Raw genomic sequence first — 12,705 nt, 5'->3', positions numbered from 1 at the left:
TGTTGTCATCGCCATAAATTCCCCAGACTGTTCTCTTTTTAGTTGTTGATAGGCCTTATTCTTTCATTAACTATCCTCTTGTAATTTACATATTTGGAAAACACATTTGGACTTTCAGTCGTCTTACTTTTCACACCTGCTCTTTAATTTACCAATTCCCCATTCAAGTTCACTTCTCTACTTTTTGGGGCCTCCTACTGCTTTTAGCTACTGGTGCCTCATTTAAGCTTTACACCCTTTCTTACTCTCTGTAGGAGAGTCTACAGTTATCAGTCTTAGTCTTTATCTATTAAGAACATATTTACTATGAACCCTTTTGAATCCCTTTAGCTGTAGTTTCCAGGTCCCAGCGTGGTAAAAATTGGCCCTGCCCTATTATATCTTTGTTCTTTTTCATATCTATGCCAAAACAGCACAATTATCATCATTGCCATGAAAATATTCCTCTTTGATACACGTTCAATTAGCTTTAGCTCCAAAGATTAAATTCAGATTTGCACCCTTCTTGTTGGACCGGCTTAAAAATAAGTAACATCTGACGATTTTCCATTCTGTTTGCTCTGGCTTCCAAACGATCCATTTCAACTGGAGCCATTAACTAGTTCTCATTGGTGTGAGAATCGCCAGCTGCCACCCTGCTAATTAGTCATGTTGTTACCAAACCAAGGGTCAATCTTGGCTTTGTGAGATCCTGCAGTCCAAATGTTCTCTGCAACGTCTCTCACAAAGACTGTAGTGTGCTCTGGATATTGATTGATATTCTAGGGCCCTCAGGACCACAATACAACTGAATGCTTGTTGCATTGTAAAATAATTTTTGTAGAAATTCACAGAGACAGTCTGTGAAGAGTCTTGAATAAACTGTAAACACAAGTGATTCTGTAGATGCTGGAAATCTAGAGTAATATACAGAAAATGCTGAAGGAACTCAGCATGTCAAGCAGCAGCTATGGAGAGAGAATGAACAGTCAATGTTTCGGTCGAGATCCTGTCTTGATGAAGGGTCTCGGCCCAAAATGACAACTGTTTATTCCTCTCCATTGTTGCTGCCTGACCTGCTGAGTTCCTCCAGAATTTTATACTTGAATAAACTATGTTGAGTTGGATAGTCTATAGTAGACTTTATTAGTTAAGAATCTGTTAAGTACACAAATGTCACACAGTCAGCACATCCTGATACTATACTCAAACACCATCATCACTTTCCCAAAGAAACACAACAATGTTGCTTATCAAACCTCTGGGTTTCTTTTTTGCCCAGTTTAAAGCTTGCAGAAACTTGGATCTTTTTCCTCCAGCAGACAAACATCAAAGTAAAAAGAACAAACAGTCTTTTCACATCAGACAGTCTCAGAAGCAAAAGCAAAATACAGCAAGTGCAAGAGATCTGAAATTAAAACAAAATATCTAAAAGGTCAAGAATCATTTATGGGGAGAAAAACAGTTAATAATTCATTAGTGACTCATCATCAGGGTTCCTCGGCACCTGAGTACCTCCATCATTCTGTTGACTTTGTAAAGTTTGATGAAAGCTGGTCTTACCACATCATCGCGGTTGTTGGGGCTGGATTGTAAAGTGCTCTTTTCTTCTTCTTTTCTAACAAGTCTTTCATACAAGTCACTTACAAGGAATGATGGATAATACCGCTCTTGAAGAGTCTCATAAACATTGCTCTGAATTTTATTGAAGACGTCAGTTCCCTTGTTGCCCACTAGGCTTTGCTGGATTTCTTTATAAAGTGCCTTCTCCACTGGAATTTCACGGCTTTCCACAAAATAGTTCTGATAGATTTCTCCAACGAGTTGAGGTATTTCAGTCTGAATAAATAAAAGCAGAATAAAGCAGTTAAAATTTGTTATAGATCTGTGCATTGGTCTTTGTATAATGTTCTCCTTTCCCTAAGAGCACAACTTAAAAAGAAGTGTCCACAGTAATCCCGGCCTCTTACATATTATTCACACAGCAGACCGTTTCAAGGCAGCTTCTATTTTCAGTAAACTCATAAGAACACTGGCCAATAACAAGAAAATATAACTCCAGCAACCCAGGTTTAATCTTAATCTCTGATTCTGCCTGTATGTCATGTTCATATCCCACCCCACTTGACCACACAGGTTTCCCCTGCTGTCCAGTTTCCACCCACATGCCAAAGGTGAGCTGGTTGGTAGGTTGACTGGCCACTGTAAACTATCTCTAGCAGAGGTGGGAGGCAGGAAATTAGATTGGATGGGCAGATAAGAAAGAGGTTACAGGGAAGTAATTGAGGGAATGGGTTAGCTCTCAAAGCTGGACCTCTTTCTACATTTTAAATAACACATTTCATGACACACTATATATATATAGGATTCCAGTTAAATGGGGCACATTGGCACCAGTATATTTAGGCCCAATATTATGGCTGCACCTATTAGCTGAAGTTTCATGGAAATAGTTAAAAAGGAATTTATAAAAAGTAAAACTGAGTAACAAATTATGCATTTAAATGAAACACAGAATAAATTAGAACACTACAAATAAAAACTGCAGAAGTTGTAAACTCAGCTAGCTCCAACTTGGGCCTCCCCAATATGCAGGACACCTTCAAAAGGTGATGCCTCAAAGAGGAAGGATTCTTCTTTAAGGAACCCCATCACCCAGGGCATGCCTGCTTCTCATTGCTAGCATCAAGGAAGTGGTGCAGGAGCCTGAAGACACACACTCAACATTTCAGGAGCAGCTTCTTCTCCACCATCAGAACTCTGAATGGACAATGGACCCATGAAAAACACTTAGTACTTTTCCCCTTCTCTTTATCCACTACTTATTTAATTTTCATTTTTATATATACTCCTTTTTGTACTTAGACTTATTTTTATAATTATGTATTTCAATGTACTGCTGCCGTAATGCAACAAGTTTCATGACATATGCTACTGCTAGTAAACCTGACATCAGTACTACACGCAGTACTATAAAACTGTGCATGAGCTCCTAATACTTATCAATAGAGGAATTCATCCATGTTGTGTTCTTTTGAAGTAAATGAACAAAATTAGCACAGACACCTAGTGCAATTGATTGGCTGCCTGTTGACGATTAAATCCTCCAAATCTTCATTTTCATTGTAATGTCCAAAATGATTCTCTTTCTTTCTTTCTAAATCTTTTTATTAATATTAGTAATATGGACAGAATACAGATGATATATTGATAAAGAAATTACCAACATACACATTCCATTACATATGAAAAAAAACATACATAATAGTTACAATATAAATGAGTTTACCAAGACATAAGCCATAAGATATATGTATGGACATAGTAAATCTAAATATTTCATAATGTATAATATAAAAAAAACAGAAAAAAGAAAGAAAAAAAAACAAAAAAAAATTTATATAATGCAGAACTAGCTAATCTAATCTAATAACTATAACTAATAAGTAATATAAAAGAAAAAAGAAACAAAAGAGAAGGAAAAAAAAAAGCGGGCTGTTTATAATATCTCACAAAAATAAGTATTCATCAATGCCGTCACTTCCGGTCCTCTCAAAATACATAAGCTGAAAGCTGGGAAATCAAATGAACTTGGCACAGGGTCATATTACATCATATGAAAATGTTGAATAAATGGTCTCCATAACTTTTCAAATTTAATAGAAGTCTCAAAAGTACCACTTCTAATTTTTTCTAAATTTAAACATAACATAGTTTGAGAGAACCAATTAAATACAGTGGGAGGATCAATTTCTTTCCAATTCAACAATATAGATCTCATATAAGTCCTATTTGTGATAGATGTCATTCTGAAATTGCGTCTTTAACTCACATGTTTTGGTCTTGTTCATTTTTGGAGAAATATTGGAAAGATATTTTTGATATTATTTCTGCGGTTTTGAATATTGATTTACAACCTCATCCTATTACCGCAATTTTTGGTTTACCAATGTTAGATTCACTGCATTTATCTTCTTCAGCCCATCGAATGATTGCATTTCTAACTCTGATGGCTACAAAATGATTCTCGATGGCTTCAAATTCCTTGTAATTTCTAACTTGTTGAAGTAGTGAAATCATTTCATTTTCACTCCCAGCTGTTCCTGACATCTCCAAGCCTCCATGCTTGATATTGCAGTGAGTTCTGAATTGTCTTCCTACTTACTTCTCGCCAACTATCAGTGACAAAAATGGCTGCTTTTTGAACACAAACACGTGCAACTGATGTTATTTAAAAACTTTGTTCCAAGCATGGTTTAGGTATCTAGTGGCTACACAAGTGCACGTGGCTGACACTAGTCAGAACTGTTCAGCAACAGTTCCTGCCCCAATTAAGCAGCATGGTGTCCCAATGAAACAAAATGAATCCTGAAGCTTCTCTTGATTCATTTTTGTTCTTTAAGAGTTGTCCCAATAAGTGGCTGCCCAAAATAACTGATGGCCTTAACTGGAATCCACTGTACTTTATATGAGGTGTACATTCCACTGAGACTATAGTAAAAAAGAGGTAAAGGTACAAACTTTGACTCAGACAACAATATCCATTTTTTGTTCCTTTCATGCAAAAAAAAATTCAAGGGACAGTAAAATTCTTGTAATACAACACCTTTGGGACTTTTGGTCCCAGACTAGCAGATTTTCTTGATCATTGCTTATTACTCCTATACATAACCAGACACATTTCCATTAGAGCAACACAAAAAATGCTGGAGGAACTTGCTGAGTTCCAGCATCTGCAGACTTCAAGTTTACACTCCAAGTAGCCCTGTCTTACATGTTACACAGTAGAATAACAGATCGCCCAGTCAAGCACTCCATACCCCAGCTCTGGTTGCAAAACTACCTACACCGTTTGACCCCTAGTATTCCAGAACCCAATCTTACCTTCAGCCTCACACCTGGCCCACAGTATGGACTTCAGCCCTAGATACACTCCAGACCCCCTGGTTCTGGCAACCCACACCACTTACAGTCTAGCTCACATTCTGTTCTAATGAATGAGCCAGATGCCAGACCATATGGATTTCCAAGCAACTGGAGACAAAGTCATAGACTGCTGATTATCAGAGTACAGTTCTACTGTGCTTCACAGAAGTTCAATCATTGAAAGACAGACAGCAAACCAAAGGAGGATGTATTAGTAGAAACTACCAAAATTTTGGCTTCAGACATGAGTTTTAAAAGAGGGAAAGGAAGTTCACCAGTGGGGAAGACTTACGTGAAATTTGGAGAGGGATACCTGCACATGGTAAGAGAAGAATCCGGTGCATAAATTAATGGAAACCTTAGACAGATTTAACAGAGGCGTGCAGAATAACAGAGACTTCAAACATTACAAAAATAAGTTTAGATTGTATGTATGTATTTAAACAAAGTATTGCACATACATTGGTGAGCTCCAATTGCAATTACCATTACTGGATAAAGTACCATTTCTGGGAAACAGATTTTAAAACTGGATAAACACTTGATGGTACACTATTTAATTAGGGAGCAAGGTAAACCCAGAAATGAAAATGAGGTGTTGAATTTGTAAACACCTGGCCCATGTGTCACTCAATATTTAACGTGCAGGGTTACTATTGGCTAAGGAGACCCCTTGATGTTGGATCAACCATCGCATCAGAACCTTTCAAACATGAGCAAACTGAGGACCAGCTTTGCAAATGAGATTTTGGATTTACTCCAGTTCCAGTTCACTGCTTTGTTCTGTGGTACTGATAAAAAAAAACATTTCTCTCTCCACAGATGCTGCCAGACCTAATAAGTATTTCAAGCATTTTCTGTCTTAAAAGAAAAAAAATCATGATACCTTGTTTGCAGTTTTCAAGTATTCAACTGACTCCCAGAAGCTGATGAGAGCCCGCTTGTCCATCCTTTCCATGTACGCACGGAAATGTTCCCTGTAGGATGGGTTGGACAAGATTTCTTCAAGCTGAAGAATCTGTAAAGCAACACAATATTGTTGCATTAAGCAAAACTTCATCCACTGACAAATTGCAACTTAAAAATGTTCATTTTAGAAACAGAAAAACTACTTATATTAATTTAATACTGCATCAGTTTAGTCAGATTGAGCTTGCAGATAATAATAACTGTATGCTTCTACAGAAGCTGCACAACATATCACCTTTAGAATCTCAGAATGCTGCAAAATTCTTTGCAGCTAATTAAGTAATCTGAAGTACAATCAATGGTAAAATGTATTGTTTTATAAAGAAATAATTTTCTCAGGAATTCTTGACAATGAAATCCCAAAGAGAGGATGTCTCTAATGGTCCAAAGCATCAGCAAATGGTAAATACATTTTAGTCCATCTGCCTGCTTTACGCAGTATTTGTAGATTGATCAATCTATCAATTTATTTATTTATTCATTCATTTACTTAGAGATGCAGTGCTGTAACAGGCCTTCCTCGTCCGAAGAAACTGTGGCACCTAATTACTGCCAAGTGAACAAATGACTGACGAACCCATGTGTTTTTGGAATATGGGAGCACCCAGAGGAAACCATGGGATCAAGAGGAGAACGTACAAACACCTCACAGACAGCAGCAGAAATTAGCCCATGTCACCTAGATCCTGAAATTCCAGCATCAGTAAATGATGATGTCTCCTTGTGTGGTAACAAAACATTTACAAATGGATTGCCAAGATCGGAGAACAACTCAACCCAACCATCAATCACCTGAGCTACACACTTTCTGAGTCTTTTCCAGTAATATTTTAGATATTCTTCTACTTTAACCAGGATTCCTGAAGCAGAGAATCAAGGGGAAAAAATAAGGAAATTAATTTGCCAGCCCTCCTGTACATTTTAGCCTTTTGTTAGCATTTTAGCATTTTGTTAGTTTTGTTTATAGTGAAACCAGAAAACTAGAATTAGCGTAGATCCATAATGGAAAATAAGAAGTTACAAGAGCTAAAATGAAAATTGTGTGTTTATAGTTCTGTTTTAAGCTACATTTGCTTTAAGCTTAAACCCCTGTAGAACTCCATTTCATGTCTTAGAGAGTCAATTATGCCAAACACAATATCCCATACACAGTACAATAATGACTTAAGCATTTCTAATTAAGCACACAACTTGAATTTATTATGAGCAATTTTCTAAACCATGCCGCCACTGTGCATATCTTTATAAACAGAGTGGGACTACAAATCTTGAGATTTAAACTCTAAGCTATGAAAAAGCCTGAATAAGAGGAACGGAATATGATCGTTTCTTCATGCAAGGCTCCCAAGGGGAAATAAAGTAAGGGACATGAAAAACATTAATAATCCAGTCACAGCAAGAAACAAATTACATTGACACTAATTCCTACTTCTGAATAATCCATTCTTAATATAAGCAAACAAAAACAATATGCTGTGGATGCCAAGTATCTGGAAAAAAAAAGGGTCTGCTGGTAACATTTAGCAGATCACACAGCAACTGTGGAGATGGAGTTAGTGTTAACACTTCAGGCTGACGACCAGTTACCAAATCATATCAACAGTCATAAACCAAAAAGGCCATTGTTTTTCCACAGTATAAATGTAGCCTGGCCTTCTGAAAATTCATTAATTGCTTTAAAAAGTTGCCAATTCATTTGTGGATAGAGTTAAACCTTTGATTTCATTTGGAAACATGTATCATGCATGACTGTGGATCAGTGTATGACTGTGGAACTGTGGATTGAGCAGTTTCAAACTTCCGGGAGTGCATATATCGCAAAAAACTTTCATGAGCCCAGAACACATCAAACACAGTTAGGAAAGCCCACTGACACCTCTACTTTCTAAGGAGGCTGAAGAAAGCTGGACTATGTACACCTGTACTACATCATTCTACAGATGCACAGGAGAGAGCAATTTAACAAGCTGAATCACGGAAACTGCACTGTGGTGGGCAGGAAGGCTCTACAACGGATAACCAAACCGGCACAATGCATCGCCAGCGCCAGCCTACCCAGCATTATGGATAATATTGTTATTAAGGATAACACGCACATACACAAAAAGGTGCCAGAAAAAGGCCATTAACATCAAGACAGATCCCACCCACCTTGCTCATGGACTTCTGTCCCACTCCCATCAGGGTGGAGGCTACTTAGCATCCACACCAAGACCGCCAGACTCAAAAAGTTACTTTCCCCAAGCAGTAAGGCTGATCAACACCTTCATCTACTAACCTACCTCTCCACAGCCCCAACCACCACTACTTTATATTATTTCCTGTCAGCTACCACACGTATGGACATTACCGTGCCTAGCGTCACTTTATGGACTTAAATCAACCCAATTTATCTTATGTACTTATATCTTATGTACTTATATTCATTGTGTTTTATAAAATTATTGTGTTCCTTACAATTGTATTTTTTTGTGCTGCATCAGATCCAAAGTAACAATAATTTCATTCTTGTTTATATTTGTGTACTCAAACGTTCGCTGCCTTGCGGCTATAGCCGCTCACGGCAAAGGCTTTGGGACTCAACCCTGACGAAAAATCTGGAGTCAGAGTCCCGAAGGCGGCTGACTGCTGTACCCAGCACTGGCATGGCAATTCATGCGATGTTGCTGGCACCAAATTGTATTGACTTTTGTCGTTCCTTTAGACCTGTCATCAGCATGGAGAGGGGGGTCCCACTGCATGGGCAACAGACGGATCCCCATATCAACTCTGCCCTGGCTTGTGCCCTGGAGAGGCCACTCCCCAGTGACTACCAGAGGCACAGTACCTATGGTCGACCACAAATGACGGAGGTCGCACACTTGAAATAACATTAAACTATCTTGAATCTTGAAGCTGGCAAACCCGAGTTGTTAACTCCATGAATTACTTCTGACATTAAAACCTGGGAATAGGAAAACTCAACCCACTGGTTTGCAGTGATGTTAAATCACTTTCTTGATAACAACAACGCCCCTAGACTGTAAACATTTGCAGATCACTAAATCACTGAGCCTCCAAGTTTATTCAGGATTTTAATCTCTTGGACAGAGCAATAAGCAAACAGAAAGGACAAGAAATCACAGAAAACTAAACAAGAAATTCATTTTTTTCTTGAATACTTCATATATTGTAGAAATATCTGAGTTGAGAGAAGAGGGAATGATGTGCAGGGAAGAAAGTAAGCCTCATTATGGCTGGTGTTAGGCAGTAAAGATCACATACTGACACCTCCAGGAGTTTATACAATCACACATGACAAATCAAATGATACATACGGTTGCCAAATTAATGCAAGGAACACAGAAGATTATTTTGCCCTTCCTGCCAGGGTTAGCACTGGAAACAGGGTAGTGTAATGTAGCCCATTATATTTCTGCTCCTCCATTAATTTCTTTCCTAAAGCTACAACTGAATCATCTTCCACCAGACAATCCTTATTGTAGCATTGCTTTAAATTTAAAAGAAAAGGCTCTCTAATGTGATTCCCAGTTCTTTTGCCTGATACCTTAAAGCTGTCCCTCAGGTTACTAAAGCAAGTGTTTGTTAAATAAATAAATGCCTTGTCAGCCATGGTTGTACTATTTTACCATTTGAGTATTTCTTCATTGTTGGAATACACATGTCCTGCACCTTCCTCATTTCCCCCAGAAATACACGCCATTGCTGCTCTGCTGACATCCCTGCCAGCAGATCCTTCCAATTTACTTTGGCCAACTCCTCTTTCATACCTTTACTTTACCTTTCCTTTACTCCACTGAAATACTGCTTTCTCCCTAACAAATTTCAAGTTGAACTCAATCATATTGTGATCACCAGTTCCTAAGGGTTCTTTTACCATAAGCTCCCTAACTGCCTCCAGATCATTACATAACTCCCAATCCAGTATACCTGATCCCCTAGTAGGCTCAACGCCAACCTGCTCTAAAAAGCTATCTCTTAGGCATTCAACAAACTCACTCTCTTGAGATCTGTTACCAATCTGATTTTCCCAATTGACCTGCATGTTAAAATCGCCCATGACTATCATAACATTGCCCTTTTAACATGCCTTTTCTATTTTCTGTTGTAATCTGTGGTCCACTTCCCATCCACTGTAAGGGTTCTTTTACCCTTGCAGTTTCTTAACTCAACCCACAAGGATTCAACATCTTCCAATTCTATGTCACATCTTTCTACTGATTTGATACCATTCTTTACCAGTTGAGCCACGACTCCCCCTCTGTCTACCTTCCTATCTGTTCGATACAATGAGTAACCTTAGACTTTCTGCTCTCAACTCCCAACTGCTCCCAATCCTTCAGCCACGATTCAGTGATGACCACAACATCATAACTGGCAATCTGTAATAGTGCAACAAGATCATCCACCTTATTTCTTATACTCTGCGCATTGAGACACAACACCATGAGTACCGAAGGGAACACCTTTTTCCCTTCAAGCTCAGTCATTTAATACAACCATGGTTGCTCCTTGATGTCATGCCTACACTTCTGCTGTTGGAGTCACAGTAAGACAAGGGTTAAAGAAAACATCCAGGCAAAGATGATGGTGTAGTCAAACCCAGACAAAGGAAGACCTTTGAAGGCAGACAGTCAGAGCCAACCTTGCCTATTGCAGACAGATAGGCTGGGGTGATGTCAGCAGTGTGTACTCGAGCCAGATAGTCAGGCCTGGTACAGAGAACTGAAACAACCAACGGCTATTAGCCAACTGGCAGCCAATCCCAGGCTGACTTTCATTAATTAATCCTTGTTCCAAAAAACATCTTGAATGTTTGTTAGGTAAGCTATTTAAATAGTTGTGCTTTGGGATGCACAGTCAAGTTTTGAGTTTGAGATTTTGTAGTTTGTGATTTTACTGAATAAATAAGTATTTTGAGTTCCAGCTTTGTCCTGGCTTCAGGTCTCATCATTAGTTATGGGTGGGCAAACACTGCAAATTGGTAACAAAGTGCTGTATTATATCGACATGGCAATTTCAGCAGGAGACTTGCGTGCAATTCTACAACAGCAGCAAGTTAAATTTGAAATGACCCAGCTGAAGTTAATCAAAACCTTGACCAGCAAGTTATCGAAGAGTACAGTGATCTCAATGTCAAACACTAAAGAGAACTTGTGTGAATCAGTTGTTGCATCCATTATTATCTTCCAGTTTGATGCCGCTTTAGGAGTTACATTTGAATCATTGCTTAAACATTATGAAGATATATTATGGGTTGAGTTTGCCAGTAAATCTAATCAAATCCATAGAAAGAGGTAACAGAGACTTGGAAGATGTATAATTGTTGTAGTTAGAGTTAAGGAAATGCAAGGATAAAAAGACCTTGATGGGATTTACATACAGGCCTCCGAGCAGTAGCCAGGATGTGGGTTACAAATTACAGTGGGAAATAGAAAAGTTACAATAGTCATGGGGATTTCAATAAGCAGGTAGACTGGAAAAATCAGATTGGTGCTGATTTTGAATTCAAAGAGAGAAAATTTGAGGAATGCCCTATGGGATGGATTTTTAGAGCAGCTTGTTGTGGAGCCCACTCGGGGAAAGGCTATTCTGGATTGGGTGTTTTGTAATGAACCACCTTTGATTAGTGAGCTTAAGGTAAAGGAACCTTTAGGAAACAATAATTACAAAATAACAGAATTCACCCTGCAATTTGAGAGGGAGAAGTAAAAGTCAAATGTGGCATTATTACAGTGGAGTAAAGGGAATTACAGAGGCATAGGAGAGCAGCTGGCCAATCTTGATTGGTAGGGGACATTGCAGTAATGATGGCAGAGCAGCAATAGATGGAACTTCTGGGAGACCGCTTCTTGTTACATGCAATGTTTTGGATGGCTGAACTGATGGCTTTATGGCCAAGTTTGTGGATGATACAATGGAGGGGCAGGTAATGTTGAGGAAGCAGGGAAGCTACAGAAGGACATACACAGAATAGGAATATGGGTAAAGAAGTGGCAGATGGAATACAGTGTCAGGAAGTATATGGTCATGCACTTTGGTAGAAGGATCAAAAGTGTAAGCTATTTTCTAAATGGAGAGAAAGTTGAAAGATCAGAGGTGCAAAGGGACCTGTGAGTCCTCATGCAGGATTCCTGAAAGGCTAACTTGCGGATTGAGTTGGTAGTGAGGAAAGCAAATGCAATGTTGGCATTCAGTTTGAGAGGACTAGAATATAAAAGAAAGGATGTAATGCTGAGGCTTTATAAGGCACTGGTGAGTATTGTGAACAGTTTTGGGCCCCTTATGCAAGAAAAGATGTGCTGAATTGAAGAGGGTTCAAAGGAGCCTCATGTAACTAATTCTGGGAATAAAAGGCTCATCATATGAGGACTTTTGACGGCTCTGGATCCGTACTTGTTGGAATTTAGAAAAATAGAAGCGGGGTGATCTCATTGAAACTTATTGAATGTTGAAATTTATCATAGATAAGCACGATATTGCCCAGATCCCCAAAATATAGCTGCTGTCTTAAAGATGTCTTCATCATCAGATGTCATCACTTTACAGTCATTTTTGGGCATGATCAGTCATTATTCAGCATTTCACCTAGCGATGCACCAGCTGAGGGAGCCATTCAATGCTCTGCTCAACAAGGGTGATACACATAAATGGTCCAAACAATGCCAAGAAGCTTTTCATCAAGTGAAGAATATTCTGTCATCTTACTTTCTCTTGACACATTTCAACCCAGAGTTGCCAATCGTTGTCGCAAAGGATTCATTCAACTATGGGGTAGATGCTGACAAATCCCATATCCTCCCCAATGGTGCTGAAAAAGCTGTCATGCAT

General features: G+C 38.7%; 1 protein-coding gene across 5 annotated transcripts in view; it reads right to left on the bottom strand.

Moving 5' to 3' along the window:
- snx25 (sorting nexin 25) overlaps nucleotides 1–12,705 on the bottom strand; it is a 302,483-nt gene that overhangs the window by 91,538 nt on the left and 198,240 nt on the right. For all 5 annotated transcript variants that reach the window (XM_059974381.1, XM_059974379.1, XM_059974382.1 and 2 more), the window contains exons 9-10: nucleotides 5,792–5,923; nucleotides 1,543–1,818 (exon numbers count right to left, since the gene is read on the bottom strand). In XM_059974381.1, coding sequence (XP_059830364.1) covers nucleotides 1,543–1,818; nucleotides 5,792–5,923 — 408 coding nt within the window. The remainder of the gene's footprint in view (nucleotides 1–1,542; nucleotides 1,819–5,791; nucleotides 5,924–12,705) is intronic.

This window comes from Hypanus sabinus, chromosome 7 (assembly GCF_030144855.1).
Source record: "Hypanus sabinus isolate sHypSab1 chromosome 7, sHypSab1.hap1, whole genome shotgun sequence".
Taxonomy (NCBI): Eukaryota; Metazoa; Chordata; class Chondrichthyes; order Myliobatiformes; family Dasyatidae; genus Hypanus; species Hypanus sabinus.
This window is presented reverse-complemented; position numbering and strand designations above follow the sequence as displayed.